The 22,310-nt window shown below is 41.4% G+C and overlaps 1 protein-coding gene across 1 annotated transcript in view; it reads right to left on the bottom strand.

Annotated features, from left to right (window-relative positions):
- Positions 1 to 405: 405 nt before the first annotated feature.
- The window catches only part of DOCK5 (dedicator of cytokinesis 5), a 208,530-nt gene continuing 186,625 nt past the window's right edge, over positions 406 to 22,310 (bottom strand). The window contains exons 39-52 of the mRNA XM_077469742.1: positions 17,165 to 17,254; positions 13,664 to 13,768; positions 12,079 to 12,220; positions 9,639 to 9,720; positions 9,434 to 9,518; positions 7,403 to 7,489; positions 5,392 to 5,568; positions 5,124 to 5,207; positions 4,771 to 4,908; positions 4,547 to 4,686; positions 4,276 to 4,429; positions 4,047 to 4,185; positions 1,759 to 1,871; positions 406 to 1,683 (exon numbers count right to left, since the gene is read on the bottom strand). Coding sequence (XP_077325868.1) covers positions 1,588 to 1,683; positions 1,759 to 1,871; positions 4,047 to 4,185; positions 4,276 to 4,429; positions 4,547 to 4,686; positions 4,771 to 4,908; positions 5,124 to 5,207; positions 5,392 to 5,568; positions 7,403 to 7,489; positions 9,434 to 9,518; positions 9,639 to 9,720; positions 12,079 to 12,220; positions 13,664 to 13,768; positions 17,165 to 17,254 — 1,632 coding nt within the window. The 3' untranslated portion in view covers positions 406 to 1,587. The remainder of the gene's footprint in view (positions 1,684 to 1,758; positions 1,872 to 4,046; positions 4,186 to 4,275; positions 4,430 to 4,546; positions 4,687 to 4,770; positions 4,909 to 5,123; positions 5,208 to 5,391; positions 5,569 to 7,402; positions 7,490 to 9,433; positions 9,519 to 9,638; positions 9,721 to 12,078; positions 12,221 to 13,663; positions 13,769 to 17,164; positions 17,255 to 22,310) is intronic.

The following is a 22,310-nucleotide window of genomic DNA, read 5'->3' as shown; positions in this document are numbered from 1 at the left end:
ATCAAACACAAGCCAAAAACATAAAGATCCCTGCAGGAAGACTTTCCCAGAATAAAGGGGAAGTGCAGCTCAAACTTTTGATTTGGAAAGAGCATTAAAGAGTTAAAAATTCTGCAAAGCTTTTATTAAAGTCCATCTCCCTGTTGAGGAAATTTTCCCTCACTTTCTATGACAGACAGTGGTCACTGAGAAAGGAAATGAGTAGGAATCCCTTCAATGGGAACACAGGCCAATAAAAGTCTGGCAGAGGCTCTAAAAACATTGTCCTGAATGTTTTGACTCAAGTTTCTCTTTTAAATACCTGATAAAATAGAATGATTTGCACACAATAAATATAAAAGAATAGAACATATTAAGTTCTATACAAAGTTTTTTCATGTATATTCGTAACTGAAATTAGTAGCGTTTTCATATAAAATATTTTATATTTTATATTTACTGGCCTTTTAAATGTACATAACAATCCTTAGAAATGCATAGTCATCTTGGATAGAACTATTTACATTATTTACGTTTCTCTTCTTGGATCCTACATTATATAAGAGTAATAAAAACATTTGGGCATGAGAGGTATATAAAAAGAAAGTAAAAGGGGCCTTCAACTTCAAAAAGATGACCATTCTCTCCAATGGGTAAGTAGTAACCAAAAGAATCCCTGAAGATCAGATAATGTTTGTGAGTTTCTGAGGCAGGAGCTGTGTGACGTTTCCATTGAGAATGGTCATGCATAGAAATCAGGATGGGCAGCTGCTGTTGTACAGAGCTGGAACGAGAAGGTGCAAAAGTGCAGTTGGGTATTACTTCCCCACTGGAACAATTGTCTACCTTTAGATTGAAAAAGGAAAACCCCTTAAAAGAGACTTTTTTTATATGGGAAAATAAAAACTGCTGCAGGTTTTACATGCCTAGAGGTGCCTTTACATAACTGCAGCAACCTTCTATCACAGCTGAACGCCAAGCCGTTCTGACAAAGTTCCCAATCCCCCCCCCCCTCTATGATGGGCAGCTTCATTGCCTAATGGAAATATGCAGAGGGCAGGAAGGCACTTGGAAACTTCGGCACCAGCATTGGCTTGGAATTCAGCCAAGACTGAAAGGTGTGGGAGGATGATGCTGGTGTGCATAGTCATCTTTAAGTAAGTGCTTACAGGTCATGCCCACAGCGGTTGCGTTACTTCACCACCACCACCGACTGAGTCTTAAAACAGTGGGCTAAAAGCATAAAGGCATTAGGAGATACAGAGTGGTTTGTGGTGTTCTCGAATAATCAGTTAGCTGTAACTATATATACAAAATGCAGTTTAGCTATGAACATTTAGACGTGTTCCTCTTCTTCAATGCTTTGAGGAGGTGTATGGATTTTGTTGCCAGGGTCTCTCTCTGCTTCACCCTCGAGGAGTAAACACTTTGTAGGCTAGTAAGCAGATCACCTGCTACTGTTTCAAGTGTCTTTTCTATGGAGTGTGTCCGTACGGATACAGTCTTTAAGTGTAGCTTGAAAGTCGGTCTTCGAAGTCTTAAATAGATGCATTTACAAGTTCCACAGTCTTCCCTTTTTAATAAATGGTCTAACAGATTCTTGGAAGATCAAAGTCCAGGATCTTGAATTACACTAGATTTCCTCGTTTTTGGAGGTGGAGTTGGTGGTTTTCCTTCTTCATGCCTTGGCATTGCGGGAGCAATCTGGTGGAGACAGCCAAAGTCAGGATGTTTGGAGGATAAAGCGACAAAGTAAGTTGCAGGGGGACATTTACATACCTCTGTGGACAGTCGCTGGCTGCCTTCATTGGATCTGCTTTTAGGAGGTGGAGGGGGAGGAATTCCCATAATCTGTGCATTTATATCACCATGGGTAGAGAGAGAAGGGAAACCTGGAAAGACAAAAGGCCATATCACTTACATTATTTTTACTACTTCTACATTTTTAAAGGTTATTGGAAGAGCTATATAACAGGAGACTAGCTAAGTTTTTAGTAGAGAAGATATAATGAATGACCAGGAATGGTCTGGGAGTGTAAACTGTACTACACATGCTTCCAGGGCATTACTCCTAAAATAAACATTTGCTAGCAGACAGGTCCATTTTTGAGACATATAAAGTCAAACTGTTGTAATAAATATCTTTTTTTTTTTCTTATAAACTAATGTATGGATGAAAATGTTAACCACTTGCTGACCTCCCTATAGCATTTTTCCTGCTACAGGGTGGCAGCTGCACACAAGATCACACATATGCGATTGTGCACTTCCGCCAGCAGGGGGCCCGCACGCTTCTTCTTCTGTGATTATTCACAGCAGAAGCTGATCTGCAGGATGTCCGCCAGCACCTGCCCGTCATCAGGCAGAGACTCTGAACGGAGCTCTGCCTATGTAAACAAAGTTTGGGGGGGGGGGGGGGGACGGACGGATGGATTCTGTGTTTGACTCAAATCCTTTGTAAAAGCAGCAAACATAGTAAACGCAAACACAGGCTAGGCACACATTTGATTGCCCTAGATGTTTAACCCCTTCCCAGCCAATGTCATTAGTATTAGTATGTTTAGCACTGCATTAGTGTCACTGGATCCCTCAAACTGTTAGTTAGTGTCTGATTGTCCACCACAATATCGCAGTCCTGCTATAAGTCACTAATCACTGCCATTACTAGTATAAAAAAAAGAAAATTCCAGTATATCTCCCATAGTTTTGTAGATGCTATAACGTTCACGTAATCAAATCAATATGCGCTTATTGGGATTTTTTTTTTTTTTTACCAAAAAACATATAGCAGAATACCTATTGGGCTAATTTTATGAAGAAATTAGATTTCTTTATTGGATATGTTTTATATCAGAAAAAATATTATAATTTTTTTTTTTTTCAAAATTGTCTGTCTTCTTTTGTTTATAGTGCAAAAATAAAGGAAATCTCTACTTGTGGCAAAAAAATACATGAATTTTTTTTGTGTACAGTGTTGCATGCCTGCACAATTGTCAATTAAAGTAATGTAGTGCTGTATTGCAAAAAGTGGCCTAGTCATGAAGAGGGGTACATCTTCCGCAGGTCAAGCAGTTAAGAAAGCTTTCTTATGTTACACATAGTTTTTGATCAAATTTTAAAATGTTTAAAACACGTGTTGTGGCTATTTTAGTTATTTCGTTTATAGCATAAATATGTGGAATAATATTTTAGCCACCATCGAATTCATAAGCTGTGCTTCCACTATTAAAATGCTAGTTATCTTGGTTCATAAACAATATTTGGAGAGGAAATCCTATTGGCAGGAAATAGGGGGGGGGGGGATAACACAGCCACATGCTGAAGAAAGGACCTGAGGGGAGTTCTGGAATTAAACCTGGGTAGCAAGAAGATTACTTTATAACATCAGGAATAATGGAGTAGTAGGAAGGTCTGTGCCAGAGGGAACTTGACAAGACCATAGAAGAAAATTCACCAGGTAATAACACAAAATCTACACTATAACCCAAGCTAAGTAACTTTTTAGTGTATCCTCATCGCATATATTGTTATTGTTTATTTGCTAGGCAGAATAGATAGCTTGTGCATGTGTATACTGAATGCATATTTGCAATATTATGTATGTTGTGAATTTTTTTTCCCTACAAATGTAAGTATTATGTATGTACAGCATTTTGTTTAGTAAAGCACATTAATATACTACAGGGGTTTCTGCTTCCTTGCTTTACTGTAAAGTAACCCAAAAGATACAAGCAAAACAACAAACTGATCACCATTATTGCCTGTCAGGGTAGTCACATGATCATGAGCCATGTTGTTTTCATTGGTTAGTGAAAAATAGAATATGTAATGACTGTGCAGTCATAAAACTAGTAGTACACACAGCTATATGCTCCTAGTTCAAAAATAAAATTTACTTTATTCGTATTCTCTTGGCACAAGCAAACGGCTAAGAAACAATAACCAACTGACTGAGGTCTACGAGTTAAGCAACAAGCCTTGGCAAAATATCTAGGTATGTACTACAGATTTTTATTCACATTACTGCAGGGAGATGAACAGATGGCAACATAAAATGGTCTACTTACTATAGGTTCGTGGAGTTTTAGGCGTAATTGGGGAAGGGGTCAGTGGTGTTGCCCCTTGGCTTGGTGATCCTGTGTGTAGAGACAGACGTCCATCTGTAAGCTGCAGGCTCTTAGGCCTCTGGGATTTGGCAAGTAGACTCTATATTCAATAGGAGACTAGTATTAAAATACTGAACCCTTGTAAATGTTCCCCTGGTCCAGCCCCTCCAAACAACATATCTCTCCTAACCTCCCTCTCTCCGGGGCGCTCTGTGATTGTCTGCGATTGTCCCATATTATGCTTCAGTTTCATCAATCGAATGTCCCCATCCTCTCGGTCACCGTGTTCATCTAATCGTGAAATTAGTGATCCACGACGAGGAGGAACAGGTTCTGGAATGGACCTGAAGACAAGATAGATATACCATTTTACAGTATTACCAAAAGTGGACAAAAGAGTTTTTCATAGAGGTTATTCTTTAGGTTTCTATGGAAAACAACACGTATGAGAAGCTACATACCCTTCTGATCCTGGCCTAGAGCTACTACTTCCTGAAGAAGAAGTGGAAACTGTGGACAATCGTCTTAAGGTGGCCGATGTGATATATGGAACCACCACAGAGCCAGCACGACTCAACTTTCTATCTGTCAAACTGGAAGGCTGTGAGACAACGATGATAAACCAAGTTTAGAGACCAGTCTTATCAAAGGGACACTAACAATTGCAGCTCCTTGGCCTACTAACCAATGTTATGGTCCCATATAATTTTTCCACTTTCCCTTTCAAATCCTGAAAACAAGACACCAGCCGGTCATGAAGGGGCCGCAGATTATCAGTCAGCTTCTCCCCATGAATTCGGATTGCTTGAGCCAGGAGTGGCATCTAGATACAAACAAACATTTTCAGTGGAAGACAAAGCATAATTACTAAAATAGACTAAGGAGGGACTGAATGGACTACAACCAATGGATACCATAGGCATGCAGTAATAGATAAATGGGGAATATATAGCTACGTTAGTGCAGTTCCAGAGTTAATAGGGGCCTCAATGCAAAGACTTGAAGAGTTATCGTATTAATAAAAGACAAAGCACCAACCTGCAAAGCAATTAGCTGTTTGAGCAGCTCAATCTTGTCCTGGTCTGAGGGATGTTCCTGTTGGTAGCGTTCAGTAAAGAAAGCCTGGGAAAAACAGAGAACAACATAAAATAGAACAGCAAAGATGGAGACTTGGATTAACAGAACTACAAGAAAAAAAAAAAGATACAATATACAGTAGTTACAGAAAGGCATAAGCAAAATCATTTTACAGTAGTCATATAGAAAAACTCGATTCAGGCTCTTATGTGACATTTTATAACCTCACCTTTTCATAATTAGAGAATCCACCCATGACTGCTGGATCCACAATCCCACTAATCAGCATAGAGAGAGGGTGCAATGAGAGGCTGGGGTCGGCCCTGTGCTGCTGGACCTGGTGACTTATCTTTTCATTGGTCAGCTCCATTGTCTCTATTGCGTTCTGCAATGGACTGATTTCTTCCTATAAAAAAAAGAAATATATCTATATTTAAGGGGAGTGTTACATTTTTTTAAACCATTCAACCCAAGCTTCAACCTTTTCTCCCTTTAGATTGCACCTGCCAGGAAAATGAGAGTGTTGAGATGTGGAAGAAAAATTCTGTTTTTAAATAAAGATATCTTGACTATTTCAGTCCCAAAATCCTCTAATGGAGAAGCCCGTTCGAGTCACCAGAGGAGATTTCCTTCACTTTGGAAAGATTTCCTTTCATTTACTGTTGTGTCCATAGGACATAAATAACTGGAATCTCCCTTATGGGTACAGCTGGCAAAAAACCTACAGTGGTTTTAACCATTCCATAATCAAACCAAAAAGAAAAAAAAAATTATTTAAGGTGGTTTTAAACCCTTACATATATCCACTGAGGTGACAAGCCTTAAGTGATATTCAGAGATGAAACAAATCCTTGTATATAAAAGTTGTACCTGTTTATGTGCAGCTCTCTCTATTGTACAGCGCACTAAAACATACAGATCAAAGGCTATTTCTCAGCTCCAGAAGGCAGGGATCGGACATCATACATTGCACAGCATAAGGTACAGAGCTCAGTGTAATCTGAAAACTGAGTGGAGGGAATGGATCCAACCCCCCCATACACAATGTCATAGGGAAACAGACTGCTGAGGCTGTCAATCACCTGCTGTAGATAGCAAAGGAAGATAGCATGTAGATAGAAAAGGATAGCAGCTTGTAGATAGCAAAGGAAGGAGACAGCAGTGGAAAATTACACTCTGTACTTTGGATCAAGGAAAGTACACACTATAGAATGATATACTTTGTTAATTTTTTCATGTCTGAGGTTTGCAACCTCTTCTAAATATTCTTTAACCACTTGTTGACCGCAATAAGAACATATACATTGCAATATGCAAGTGGTTTACAATGATTTTGGCTGAAGATATCAACCATAACCCCGGAATCATTGCCAGCGGCTGGCTTTCTCTTGAAACCATTCTGACATCCCCTTCCACCGCTCGCCAGTTGTTCTCGAGCTTACAGTTTCTGCCAATTTGGCCGAGAAATGTTCCGATGGTGTGGTCAGCTGCTCTTATGGTGATAAAAGAGTAAATCGTCTTTGATCGCCGCTATGGCCTTGGAGGACCAGAGTGACATCATCATGTTACTTCTGGCCCAGGCTGGAAGTAAATAACTTATTTTTTTTTTTTTATCCTTTGCTTTTAAAGGTAAAGAAGACCTTTGACCCCAGATATCCCCATAAAGAGGACATGCCGTCCCTTTTTCTATTACAAGGAATGTTTACATTCCTTGTAATAGGAACAAATAAAAGTGATAAAAAACAAAACAAAAAAATGGGCTAGTCTGAAAAAAACAAACAAAAAAAATACGATTTTTTTTTTAAAGAGACCCAATCTCTCCATGCTTGCACGCAGAACCTTTGCCTTCATGATGCTGTTTTTTCACTAAGGTTTTCTAACAAACCTCTGAGGGCTTCACAGAACAGCTGTATTTATACTGAGATTAAACTACACACAGGTGGACTCGATTTACGAATTAGGTGACAAATTGGTTGGCAATTGGTTCCATTCGATTTTAGTTAGGGGTATCAGAGCAAAGGGGGCTGAATACAAATGCACACAACACTTTTCAGATACTTAATTGTAAAAAAAAAAAAATTCCTTCCACTTCACAATTATATGCCACTTATGTTGGTCTATCACATAAAATCCCAATAAAATACATTTACATTTTTGGTTGTAACATGACAAAATGTGTAACATTTTCAAAGGGTATGAATACTTTTTCAAGGCACTGTATATACACATTGGTGACTTACAGTCTGAAACTGTTTGACTTCAAACCACTTCAGGATGCCAGGCAGTTTATAGGCTGTAGTAAATGTTGTCCGCTCTATCCACATTGTCTGCGATAAAGAACATCACATTTCAGTTAAATACTCGCCACAGTTAACATACTTATAGAATTTTTGGTTTAAAAAAACAAACAAACATATCAATCATAAAATGGGAAGTAACAAAAACTAAAAGAATGAAAATATGAAGGTATCCCCTACAAAAGCAAAAAGATAATAATTTTATCTTTTAATTTGTACAAGAGATCAACTGAATTATTTTTGCCTTGCTATGGACATATTCTTAGGATTACATTGCTTTTTAAATATTACTGCAGACCTGTAGTTTGGCAGGTAAGACTGGATCACAGGACCATAAAAGTTAAGTGTCACCTAGGCGGTGGGGTGGGTGAAGTTTCAATCTGTGCACAACCAGCTCCCACTGACTGTGCACAATCCTTTTTAGTTTGCGAGGGAGCAGCCAGAGATGCATGTGTTGCCAGGGATGCATGTGTTGCCAGGGATGCATGTGTTGCCAGGGATGCATGTGTGCACAAGAGTTTGAGCCCTGTCTAGAGCAGGGGTCTCCAAACTCTCTAAAAGCACCAGTTTACGGTACTTCAGACTTTAGAGGGGCCCAGACTAGGGTTGCCACCTTTTCTTCAAGCCAAACCCAGCAGGAGGAGGAGGAAGCTAGACAGGAAGGGCAGCAGTGGCAGCATTTTCTAGAACAGGTCTTCTGTATTTTCCTTCTGCAGCCGCTGGATGCCAGCAGGAGGGAGAGGAAGAGAAGCCAATATTCAGCTGCTGCAGAAGTAAAACACAGCCAATCTTTTCTAATAAATGTATGACAGGAAGTCAGCTCAGGCCCCCTGGAAGCTATGCCCACAGTCCTGTCTGAATAATGTGTCCGGGTTGCAGGCCAATACCTCCAACATCCCCTGCCAGGGATACGCAAGGATAAAAAGCATGCAACTGGTGGTGAGGGAAGGGGGAACCACCGATCATCCTTCCCATCATCCGCTGAATGGTACTGAGTACCCCAACACTGCCCATTCCTCAACCACAGTCTGGTCTGAATAATGTATCCAGGTTTCAGGGGGAATGAAACCCAGACACGATTCAAAACCTGGACTGTCCAGGTGAATCCTGGACAGGTGGCAACCCTAGCCCGGACTGTGGCCAGTGGGAGCAGAAAATGCCCAAATGTAAGTGGAACTAAACAATGCCCCATCATTGGTTTTAGTGGAAGGAATAGTGCCCTATTGTTGATGTCAGCGGGAAAAATAGCACCCTAACCTTGGTGTCAGTGGGAGGAATAGTGTCCCAAGGAACAGATAGAAACAAGCAAAGGGCCACATCCAGCTCCAGGGCTGTAGTTTGGAGACCACTGGTCTAGAGCAGTTGTTCCTAACTTCAGTCCTCAAGTACTCCCAAATAAGGCCAAATTTGGAAATATACCTTTGATGATATACCTCTCATAAATACAAAACCATTGACACTGATTTAAAGGACCTGTACATGGTTATTTACATGTTAGGAACTACTGGTCTAGAGGTCAACAAGGGCCCAAGCCTGTGGGTCAGGAGGCTGAGTATGTATTTTGTAGATTGCTGTAAAATCTCTGCATAGGAAACCCATATGTATTGTGAAACTTGTGGAAAACGAAAGCCCTAAAATTAAGAATTGGCAAGTGGCTGAGCCCTTGAGCTAATCTTCCCACAAGATATATAGATATATTATCTGTCCATTCTATCATGTGCTAGGAAATGTTTGAATCATGCAGTTTCAAGTTTAGACTGGACAATTTCCCTGCCATACAGAAAAATGGCTATGCTCATTTCTATCTTGCTGTATGTGCCTGAGATGACCTTCCCTGTGCTTCTTGCAGAAATAACACAACAGGAATTAGAGAAAACTTGTCTTTTAGGACGCAAGGAGAAAAAAAATAAACAAACCTAACCTGCATTCTAACCCTTTCCCACTCTGTCCAAGTCATTATCAAAATATACTCACTGCAAATTCATTATCAGGGTCTTTTTCGCCTTTCCTGAAGGGTCGGGAATATGTAAAACTTTGTAATTCATTATACCGATAATAGCTGAAGAGAAGAAATACATGAATTAAGCAACATCACACAGACCCAGTGCATAAAGCCCCAGACGAGGTCACAAAAACTGGATGGAGAACGTAGGGCCTTCTTGTTACTTTACAGAATTACCTGAGAATCTGTTCTGGTACCAGCTTGTCCTTGTACCGCGGTGGGAGGTTCATCATGGGTTTCACACTGAAACATTGCACATCTTCATAATAGTTAAGAATAACAGATACAAAGCAGGTACTTGTGTGGTGGGGCAGAGTTGATGGGAGACCACACAGAAAACATACATCTAGACTTATGAACAAAGGATGATGTTTGTCCCTTATGCCGCGTACACACGAGCGGATTGTATGGCGTACTTAGTCCGTCATACAATCCGACGGACAGTCCGTCGTACTTTCCACTGAACGGACTTGACCACACATGGATACACAAACAGTCCGTCGAAAGCTTGCGCGATGACGTGTACAGCACGTACGACGGGACTAGAAATAGGAAGTCCACGACACAGCAAAGCACCCTTCCGCCGTGTAAATCCTTTCTGGGCATGCGCCATTCTTAGTCCGTCGAACTAGCATACTGACGACCGTATTGTCCGCTGAAACCAAAGTACGACGGACAGAATTTAGAAAAAACCGAAATACTTAGTACTCCGGACTGCACGCTGAAAAATTCCGCTGAAGCCCACACACGAGCGGATTGTCCGCTGAAATGTGTTTCGACGGACTAAGTACGCCATACAATCCGCCCGTGTGTACGCGGCATTAGGAGTTAGACTTTTTGACCAACTGCTAAGTGCTATTAATTTTTATCTTTTGCACATGCAACAGAAGATTATGTTGAGCTTTAAGAACAAGGGTTTTAGAATCTGTGGCTACAGTCAAAAACGTGTTTCTGATCACCGTGCTAAATAATTTGTCCAATTAGTGAATATCCCATAGGTATCATTGGGATGTGATCTCACTATAGTGCAAAAGACCAATACTTTACCAGGGGTGAGTCTTACTTTATTCATAATCAGGTTCTGCCTCTTGTATCTCTTGACAGTGAGCTGAATCAGGCAAGGTACTCAAACACCACCTAAAATGGTAGGCAGTAGAGCAGTGGTTCCCAACCTCAGTCCTCAATTATCCTAAACAGGTCATATTTTCAGGGTCTTATTTACCTTGCACAGGGTCTTTACATCAATGTCAATGGCTTGGTTTTTATGACAGCTCAGCTAGTTTATCTATTAGAAATGCCCAAAACATGACCCGTTGGGGGGTACTTAAGCACTAAAGTTGGGAACACTGCAGTAGAGGAAGGCTTATGAATCCAGCCTAATGCCCCATACACACAATTGGAAATTCCGCCAGCTAAAGTCCGATGAGAGGTTTTTGGTTGGAAAATGCGATCATGTGTATGCTCAATTGAACTTTTGTTGTCAGAATTCCAGCCAGAAAAATATTGAGAGCATGTTCTCTATTTTTTGGTCTGAAAAAGTTCCGATCAGAAATTCCGATAGTCTGTACAAATTCTGACGTGCAAAATTCCTACGCATGCTCGGAAACAATTCGATGCATGCTCGGAAGCATTAAACTTTATTTTCTCAGCTCGTCGTAGTGTTGTCACCGCGTTCTTGACAGTCGAAAGTTCAGAGAACTTTTGTGTGACCGTGTGTATGCAAGCCAAGCTTGAGCGGAATTCCGACGGAAAATCTGCTCGTGTGTATGCGGCATTACATTCAGTCTTGCACAATTTTTCAGGCTCCTTTCCTGTACTGAAAATGTTTCAGTGCAGTGTGTAAGCTTCTCACAGTGGGGTTGACTTACTAAAACTGTAGAGTGCAAAACCTGGTACAGCTGTGCATAGAAACCAATCTGCTTCCAGGATTTTTGTCAAAGCTTAATTGAACAAGCTGAAGTTAGAAGCTGATTGGCTACCATGCCCATTTGCACCAGGTTGCATTCTCCAGTTTTAGTAAATGAACCCCAGTGTATATTTGAAGCTGCTGCAAGTTAGATAGAACCTGTCTAATGTCCTGCCTGTAGGACATCTAGCATATTCTGGTCTCCCCAGCCTCACTGATCCTGTCTCATCCCATTCATTAATTTGTTCATTCATTCCTGGCCCACCCCATTTTTTCAATTATGGAGGATCAGAATCCCATGAGGGCAGTCTGCATGTATAATGAATCATTGAATCTTAATAAAAGTATGGAAAAAAAAAATGGAAATGATGTACAGTATTTAAATATGGCATTAGCATGTTGATGGAAGGGGGAGGGGACTGGGAAAGGCAAAATATAGACAGACTATACTTCAGCTGACGGATGTACTTTGTGTGTGTCCAGCAGCGATCACCGCAGGTGTGGACAGCAGCCAATAGCTGTGGCTGATGGTGAACTGTCATTATAGTGAATGGGATTGGCAGCCTCAGATAGCCGCTCACAGCATCAGCAGGAATCAGAAGATTCCCGTCGCTGCGATTCACACCAGGCCTAATCGCCCATGCAAATGCTGCCTTAAGCTCATGCCTAACTTTCAAAGTTCAGTTACTATGTATTTACTGTACTGGATACATTGCTTAGGAGAGTTTCTGATGTCATCCCCAGGCGGTGAACTGCTGGACAGCTTCTCGGCATTAGGGAATTGAGTCAGGAGCCAAAGGTTGAAATCCTCCAGGCGTTCGTATTCTTTCCCCCGGTATATGAAGATTTTGTTCTGAAAGAAGAGCCAGACATGCCAGCATTATCCTAACAGAAATGAAGGAAACCACTCACCAGTTTATATAGAAATTATAATGGCATGGGGTCATTTTAAAAGGCACTTTCCATGAAAAATAGAAGGTCTGCTTTACAGACAGTCCTCCCAGCCAAAAAGCTTGGAAAAAAATTAAACATTTACACAAATAAAATAAATTTACATTGGCCATGGCTGCTGACACTTTCAGGAGGTGGAGGCCTCACTGTTGCCTCTCAGGGTAGCTGGAAACCCTCAAGAATACACTGCAGCCTATTGCATTCTAGCAAGATTTTCTGCACACAGCTTTTGCAGGATTCACCTATGCCTCCTAAAAGGGCCCGAGTCAAGGCTGAGGTAAGTATTTTTTTTCCATCTTATTTTTGTAAATGCATCCCTTTTTTTGTTTTTTTTCCCTCAGGCTATTTCACTCGTGGGAGGACGACTGACTGTAGAGTGGACCTTCAATTTGATTAAAATTCCACTCTAAAGGACCATCTAAAGATAGGTTTATGAGCACCATAGGTTATCTAAATATACAGCACAGCAGAAATCTGCATTGAAGCTCCATTTGTTTGAAAACCTTGCGATTGAGGCTTCTGATAAGTAAAGAGTCAATGTGATGAGCCATCCATTTGTTTATTTACATTTTGCGTGTGAGCTACTGAGTTCCGTAAATAACCTTCTTTTGACACGCGAAAAGGAAAGTCTGAAAAACATGAAAAATTGTCTAACGCTCCACCTGGTGGCTCATAAAGAGAATGCAAAATATGATGTTTTATTTCAAAATTCATATCTCTCTCTATATATAGTTTATAGTTTTTTTCTGACCATAATAATGAGAATTGTAGAGTACCACTAAACACTGATAGGATTCCTTCACTTAAAGCACAATACTGTACAACATTTCCCATTATTCAGCACTCAGCTCTTATGGAAAGTTAAGAGGTCCTACTAAATCTGTTTTAAAACCGCACCATGCTGCAGCTGCCTGAATATATTAGCAGGTAGTGGAGAGGACTTCATCCATGTTGTTAGCATGGATGGGTGAATCAATCTGGCTTCTCACAATTAGCCTGGGAGTTGAACGAGAGAAAGCAGCAGTCTATGATCAGCTTATAAAGAGCCTTATTGTTTATAGCAAAGTTTTCAAGTACTAAGAAAACTGAAGGGGCTGTCCTTAGCAACCCATGTATTACAAAGCGATCACTTTTCAATTTCAAGTTAATGTTGAGGAACATTTGACTGGTTGCTAAGGGTGGGGAGGTGACACCACTTTTCAGCTCTTCTCAGGAGGTGACACCATTTTTGCACTCTACTCTGATATCTATAACCAAACTGCTAAAAGGATGACATTACAGAAATAAGGAGGGAAGTACAGAAACTTTTTTTTTAATCTATATTAAGCAATATTGTTTTTCATACCCTCAGGAAAGATGGGAAACCTTGGCCGTAGTATCCCACAGCAAAATACTCTGGCTGTAGCCTCAGGGATCTCATGATGTTCTGGTAGAAAGTAGCTTGTTTGTTCTACAGAAACAAAGATGGTTAATGTCAAATAAAAAGATTAACAATACAGACATAATTTGATGATGAGTAGAAGTCTAAATGTAAATATTCAGCTGCCTTAGTGTATTTACAGAATCGCACTGAGAATATTATACTGCCTTGGTCTGTGCGCACACACCATCCATTAAGAACTGTTTACTTTTGTTTTCATGTATACAAACCCCCCCTCCTCCTTACAGTGTTTCATGCAACTTGGGCCAACCTTTAGTTAATGCATTCTTGCATTATACTAATCAATTGACTTTACCATAAATGCAGCATGTAAGAACTTATTCCAATGTACAGCAATGCAAAAATGTTGACCATGTGTTTTCCTGCATTGATGTACATAGTCTGAATTACATAACAATACATTCAGTAAGAATTACCATATTTATAGGCGTATAACATGCACCTTAATTTTAGAAGGGACGTTTTAGGATTTTTTTTTAAAATAAGGAACTTTGAAGCAAAATAAGGGTTAGTGCCCATCAATGCAGCCTGATCAGTGCCCATCTGCAGCCTCCCCATTGAAGCGTGATCAGTGCCCATCTGCAGCCTCATTATTGCAGCCTGATCAGTGCCCATCTACAGCCTCACCATTGCAGCCTGGTCAGTGCCCATCTGCAGTCTCATTATTGAAGCCTAGTCTATGCCCAGCCTCACCATTGCAGCCTGATCAGTGCCCATCTGCAGCCTCACCATTGTCCATCAATGCAGCCTGATCAGTGTACATCTCCAGCCTCATCATTGCAGCCTGATCAGTGCCCATCTGCAGCCTCACATCAGATTACATAGAGCGATGCGAGAATCTCCCGTTTACTCAGCTGCCTCTTTAATACAAAGTCCTACCTCCTGGATCGGCTTCTATGATAGACAGAACGCTGGCCCAATGTCTCGCTGTATGTAATCTGACAGTGATTGTCCCACCCCCCCCCCCCCCCATCCCCTTTCGAGGCAGCTCAATGCAAGTATTGGCGTATAACACGCACACACTATTTGCACCCGATTTTCAGGGGAAAAAGATGCATGTTATACGCCAATAAATACGGTAATTTTAACAGAGAGCTGATAAGCTTCCCTTTTCTGGAGAAAGTGACATTGCAAATGTCTTCCTAGGTGTTTGGTCATGTAGTCCCTACGGATGGGGTGGATCAGGGTCCATACACCGTTTCCCCCCTGAAAGAGATTTACCTCAGTTTTTGGGCACTTTTTTGAAGCTGGTGCCATGACTACTGCCCCAGGTTTCCTGTTTCAGGGTGGCACGTTCTATGGAGCCACCCTTGCATGCAGGGGCACAAGTTGTGTCTCCATACACTGTGTTCATACAGTGCTGTAGCCTAGGATGGCAAAGCACTCCCACCTTTTCCTTTCTCAGAGTTAGCTGACTGACATGAGACACCACTGTCCACTGCTGTTTCCTGAGAGAGCAGGAGCCAGCAACTTTGAAAGTTATAAACAGCAAATGAAAAACACTTTTAAAATAAGCAATCTAATTTAGAACGCTACTAATCACATTATAAGCGTCACACTTATCACATGCTAGTAAGAGTCCATAATTGAAGATGCTAGCGGTAGAAGTGTCAGTAAAGAGATGCCATCCACCGTGGAGATATATTTAAATCACAAGGAGTAACAGTCCTACACCATCACCATTTCCACCTTTGTACAATCCCCCATGGCTGGCCGCTTACCAGAACAGTACTGCAAACAGGCTTTATATATTAGATCTTTCAATCTTTCTGCTCCTCCAGGTCTCTTTACTCATCCACTCACCGACAAAATCTCCTCATTAAGCGTCAACATGCAAGGATACACAAGGGATCCGATATAGTGTTATACCCTTTATTGCACTTTCACCTTCCCCCCTTACAAATTGCGCTTACATTAACAAAGATAAAATCAGCATAAAAAGCGTGTCAGCACAGCTTAACGACAATCTCACCAACGATCGATTTTTCCTCTATACGATCCGCTGGATGAGTCCCAGGAATCGTTCGCTGCTATCGACCGTGTACCTCGCGTGGCTGACACGCTTTTTATGCTGATTTTATCTTTATGTTAATGTAAGCACAATTTGTAAGGGGGAAGATGAAAGTGCAATAAAGGGTATAACACTATATCAGATCCCTTGTGTATCCTTGCATGTTGACGCTTAATGAGGAGATTTTGTCGGTGAGTGGATGAGTAAAGAGACCTGGAGGAGCAGAAACATTGAAAAATCTAATATATAAAGCCTGTTTGCAGTACTGTTCTGGTAAGCGGCCAGCCATGGGGGATTGTACAAAGGTGGAAACGGTGATGGTGTAGGACTGTTACTCCTTGTGATTTAAATATATCTCCACGGTGGATGGCATCTCTTTACTGACACTTCTACCGCTAGCATCTTCAATTATGGACTCTTACTAGCATGTGATAAGTGTGACACTTATAATGTGATTAGTAGAGTTCTAAATTAGATTGCTTATTTTAAAAGTGTTTTTCACTTTCTATAAGAGAGATCTGAGGAATTTTTTAGATTTATTGAGCGCTGTTAGTGTTTGATCTTTTAATCAACCACATTGTATACTATAGTCATTTTATTTATAATAGCCGCTGTAGGTGAGTGAGGAGTAATCTCTTCATGGTATCTGTACTCTGATTTTTGTTATAAAACAATATTCCATAGGGCGTTGGGTTCAGGTGTATTTTTAATATCCCTGAAGTTTGTTGAGTATAGACAGCAAATGCTGGGGGAAGTAGTTTAACAAAGTTTACTGAGTATTATTTTTATTGAGCTCAGACCCCATTTACACTTGGAGATTTGGAATTGCCACGATTCCCAATCACGTGGCAATCACTGCAAAAAGTGTGATGCGCGTTAGATGGCATTCATTCTAAATGGCACCATAAACGTGGTACGATTTTGCCGTGATTGTCATCTGACAGAATCTCGCTGCAATTGTGCCTTCAAAAATCATGTCAAGCTTGTTGCTCAAAAGGGAGCAGGAGATTATTTTGAGTGACAAACACACATTGGGCAGCCCGTTGGAAGTATTTATAAATGTATTACATTTTAGGAGTTTTTTTCCTGGGCTGGGAAGGGGAGGAGATCAACTCTGTAGGAGGAGAGTAATTCTTCAGGTGTAAAAACGGGAGTATCACGCATTTAAGGGTTTGCCTTTGAAGTCTAGGGAGCCAAAAATGCCTGGTTAAGCTCAAAGAAAATCTCATTTACTTTTTTTAGCACAGGGAAACTTTGCGTACAAGTGCAAACAGGGACAGTTCGAAAAAAAATTGGATCCTGCATAGTCAGGAGTAGGGGAAACTAACAGAAAAAGTATGAATGGAGGGGCTAAGGGTGATCAGCAATACTAACACAAACATAGAATTACTCACCAGCAAGTCACTCAGAGCCTCGTAGTGGAAGATTTGGTTTTCATACATCTCTAAAAGCTCTTTGCTGCGTATGATTGCCTGTTCCCACATCTGTAGCAGAGAGAAGACAAATGATTAGCAGGAAACACAGGACTTCTCCAGGGCAGAGTCAATACATAAAGAAAACTAATGGAAACCTACATTGAGAGAAATAGGGGGTTACATTCAGAACTCCAGATTAGAGCCTCAGAAAACAGCAAAACCATTGTATTAACATAACAGACAGGCAGGGCAGCTGATAAAGGGATACCCCCAAGCCCTTCTAGTGTTCGGGGTCTGGGTGCAGGGTGCACCAGTTCAGCAAGGAGGCCAGGGCAGCAGAGGAAGGTGAATCGAGGACAGGAGAGGGTGATCGGTGAACAATTACTGAACTGATCCCCGTGTGGCTCTCCCTGCAGCAGCTGAAAGCTGTCTTCACCTGCTCTCCCTTCCACTGGCTTTCAGCTGCTGCAGAGAGAAAAACACAGGGGAATCAGTCTAGTAATTGTCCCCCCACTGCAACAATCACCCCTCCTGTCCTCAATGCACTTTTCCCAGTTGCCTGGGCCCCTGTGAGCCCCACTCACCTCCTGCAGCACTGCCAACTTCCTCTCCTCTCTCTCCCACTGGCTGCTGTGGGTAACAGGGGGGATTGGTTTAGGATGATGGGGGGAGGGAGGATCAGTAAATATGTCATATTTACTTGTCCCTTCCTTTTCTGAATGAACACATTAAGTAATCAGCCCCGATCACTCACTGTGTTCAGTCATAGCTTAAGCATAGTAAACTGTTTACTATGCTCCAGTTTACGAACTGGAGCCTTTGTACAAAGCGTCTCCTGTTCATTCATCGGTCAGGCAGCTGAGGCTGCAAAGAAAGGATTGGGGATCTATGTTCTCAGTCAGTTCCTCCGTCTCAAAAGTGAGATATCAGGCGTCTGTTTTAGTTCACAACCGCAAACTTTGGTTTAAGTCCTCAACATGTCACATTGCATAGAGACATACAGAATGATCCTCTACCAAGACCTTGAGTAGGACCGTGCATAAGGAACGTGCTTTGACCTAGATAAAACTTCCTCCTGCAAAATGTATCAAAGGAAAATCTGGAGCAACTACTTCGTAAGTACAGGTTGTTGAGGTATACTGAGATTGACACCCCCTTAATTCTTTAGAAATTGTAGAAATCTTTGATGAGGCTGGAAACAACCCGGCACATGAAGATGTGCGTTTACTGATAATGGGCCCCGCAATCTACCTCTTGCAGAGAGGTCATCACTGAACAGACCAAGCCTATCTGAAACAGAAGGATGCCCAGCGGATTGAGATCTTAAAATAGACCTCATCTCCCTATTCAGTTTTGAAACTGCTACCATTCAACTGTTTTACAATAATGAGCCCACAACTTCTGCTCCAAGAGCCAACGCAAGGCAAAGACTGACCCGGCTAAAAAAGGAGCGAACCACCTCAGAGACTGCTCTAAAATCTTATGGCCTGAGATACTCTCAAATACAGCAACCTCAGATGCCTCCCTCACTTAGGAGGGAAACCTGGGCAGTCTCCCATCCAAGTACTAACCAGGCTTGATCCAAGATCAGGTGCCACAGTGGCTCAGATAACCCTGATGTCATTGGTCCAACAGGAGACGTGAACACCGCCAGACTACTGAACCTGAGGGCAGTGTACCTTGCACACCCTTCTGGAGTCATTTAGCTAGTCTAATGGGTACAAAATAAAGTGGCTATATTAGACAAAAATGAATACGCAGTTTCACAAGGATGGAGGCCTAGACAAAGTTGGTCTACCGATATACAACCCCATAGGTATTAAAGTAGAATAATAACGTATCGAACCAGGCAGGACCTTAGTGATGCAGGTTTATTAACAACAGCTGGGAACATACAGGTTTCAAAGTATTACAAGATGCAGGTCTATTTTATACAGTTTCTTACAATGCAAACATAATAGGTACAACATGATTGGTTGCTATGTATTGATATATTGGCTTCACAAAAAGGTACTATATTATTTACATTATATATACACACACACACAGCTAACTGCTTTATTCACTATTGTCTAATTATCAATACATACATACACATCCGTGTTCTCTTATTCAATGTATTTTAACAGTTTTAATGAGGGCACAAGCAGACCTTTTTGACCCTGTCAAACTTAATTAAAGTACATAACTTTCCCATATTCCACATACTTTTAAACCACCAGTATAAGAAGTTTTATAACCTATTCTTGACAATGGGGGTTATTTACTAAAGGAAAATCTACTTTGCACTGAAAGTGCACTTGGAAGTAAAAAGTCGCTGTAGATCTGAGGGGGACATGCAAGGAAAATAAACAGCATTTTAGCTTGCACATAATTGGATGATAAATTCAGCAGAGCTTCCCCTCATTTCAGATCTACCCCTTAGATTTAGGGTGACTATTTCCAAGTGTACTTTCAGTGCACTTGCAGTACAAAGTAGATTTGCCTTTTGTAAATAACCCCCAATGTTTATTACCCTCAAGGAATATTAGCTTATCAGGCTGAAGTTCAACTGCTGTCAAAGTAGTAGACTTAAAAACCTAAAAATTAACTATCCTAATAACCTTTCACCCAGTAAACTTGTGACTGTCTTATAAAAAATACCAGCATGAAGCAGAGAGGTAATCCAAAGTTCAACATTTAAAAATGAAGACTTTCTATATTTATGGGATAACATAGTATACAATAATAAAGGTTAATAACTATAGCTTTAATATTGAATAATAATATTGATAAGACCACTCCTATATAATAATAATATCAATAAAACATATGCAAATTAATATGAATAATATAAAATATATTGGTTAATATGAAATTCTACTACAGTATGCCGGTATCCAGGTATGCAAACATGCAGGTATGTGTGCAACTCTGCCCTTCAGCAAATATGAGCGCTTATAGCAAACATGACCGCTTATAGCAAACATGAGCTTTTAGGGCAGTTTGCAAGTATGCACCTGTTTAACTGCACCAGGCCCCATACTAGTTTTGTGCCAAATGCACATTATGCTGGCGACACAACACTTTAAAGGGCACTGCTACCCATACAGAGGTGTATCGACTTACAGTTGTACAGGGCTCCCCGGATTAAGCAGTAAGTATGCAGTATATAACTATGACTTGTCTGGCCACACATTTCTCCCATAATAAGTACTGTACTCACACGTCATTAGTATCCATGAGCTGCTGTTATGTCTCAAGAGGCCCTGTTGAACCTGCCGTCCACATGGCAAACATGGCCACCCCTCCACTTCCTGCCTATATAGAAATAGACCCCTGCCCCCTCCAGTGGCTGGAGGAGAAATGGAAGGCCATAATCCCCATAAATATACAGAGCATGTTTTAAACAGCACATTGCCTCAGGGCTACTGAGAGAAGACCAGTCAGATCTCTTTTTTTTTTCAAAAAGAGAAACTGCAAAAAAATGTAGACTTAGTACTCCTGCTGCAGGAGTCCAATCTTCACCCATCACAGCAGGCTTTGTCATAAAAGACCTTCAGGGACTGGGTCCCTCTTAATGTGGGGTCCATGCCCCTGGACCTGTATAGCACCCTGCAGGAAAGCACCTTGGTCAGAACAAATACTGCACAGGGTTCCATTAGACAAGGTCCAGCGCCGTAAGGCTGCATTAAAGGCAAACCTCGAGAAGCATTCTCTCCTTCCAATGAGGCTCAGGTACCATCCATTTTGGCTGCCAGCTTTTTTCGAATTGATACGAATGAAGTCCCTGATTCTAAATAGAACCATCCAGACCTCCAAGTATGCTCCAAGAGCCTATGCATCACATCAGTGACCACCACCTTACCGACACTGGCGGAAAAACTCAGGTTCTTCCTGTGTAGAAGGGGATATATAGGGGAGGAACTCCTGTTTGACTATCTGCCAGTGTTCATTAACCTATAGGTGGCGTATAACCCACATAGTCATTATTATGGCTGCTCTGTGTCCTGTGATGTACAATAAAGAAACACACTTATGTTCAACGTAATAATTTCTGCAAGCTTGAAAAAATAAGGAGAAAGTGGATTAATGCATCATGTTCTAATCATAATTTAAACCCCCTAGGCCTCATGCACACTGGGCGTTTTTGGATGGTTTTAACAGCAGCTGTTTTTGGCTTCAGACATTTTTCCTACAGTCAATCTCCCCATCATATTATCCTATGTGTTCATGCACACATAAGCTGTTATCAGCAGTTTTTGGTTGGGATGTTTTGGCTTTAAAAAAAATCCCAAACTAGTGGGTTCTGAGAGCAGGTTTCCAGCTGTTTTCAGCTGTAAAAACATTCTTACGTCAAAAAACGATGATGAAACGCTCAAAAACATTCCCCCCCCCCAAAAAAAAAACCCACTAAAAAACAATAAGGAAAAACGCTGACAGCCGCTTCTGAATGCTATTGCAAAAACGTTGAAAAACTTACTGCAAAGCTCCTGGCATTATTTTAACGTAAACTTACCACAGTAATCAGGGCTCAGCAGCCTTGATTATTGTGGTCAGGATAGAGAGGGGGACACAGGAAGTGGCAGGATCAGCCACACTTTTTTTATAGCTTTGAGACGGGCAGATTAGACAGCACAAGCATTGTGCTGTTTAACCCCATCCCGACCAGCTGCAGCAGTTGTACTGCAGCAGGTTGGCTCCCCTGGGTAAAACGGCGTTAGTATACGTCGCTTCACCTTTTGGCCACTAGGGGGCACGCGCGCCCATGGCTCGCCGCCAATGCGAGTGCCCGGCGGGCGCGATGACCGTCAGCTACCCGCGATCGCTCATGACAGAGGGAGAACCAGGATCTGTGTGTCTAAACACACAGATCCTGGTTCTCTCAGGGGAGAGGAGACAAATCGTGTGTTCATACTACGTATGAACACCGATCTCTGTCTCCTCCTAGTCAGTCCCACCCCCCCCCACAGTTAGAACACACCTAGGGAACACAATTAACCCCTTGATCAACCCCTAGTGTTAACCCCTTTCCTGCCAGTGACATTTACACAGTAATCAGTGCATTTTGTTAGCACTGATCGCTGTGCAATTGTCACTGGTCCCAAAAATGTGTCAAAAGTGTACAATATCGCAGTCCCAATAA

This window comes from Lithobates pipiens, unplaced genomic scaffold (assembly GCF_037356315.1).
Source record: "Lithobates pipiens isolate NorthernLeopardFrog02 unplaced genomic scaffold, aLitPip1_a1.2 Scaffold_8, whole genome shotgun sequence".
Lineage (NCBI taxonomy): Eukaryota > Metazoa > Chordata > Amphibia > Anura > Ranidae > Lithobates > Lithobates pipiens.
This window is presented reverse-complemented; position numbering and strand designations above follow the sequence as displayed.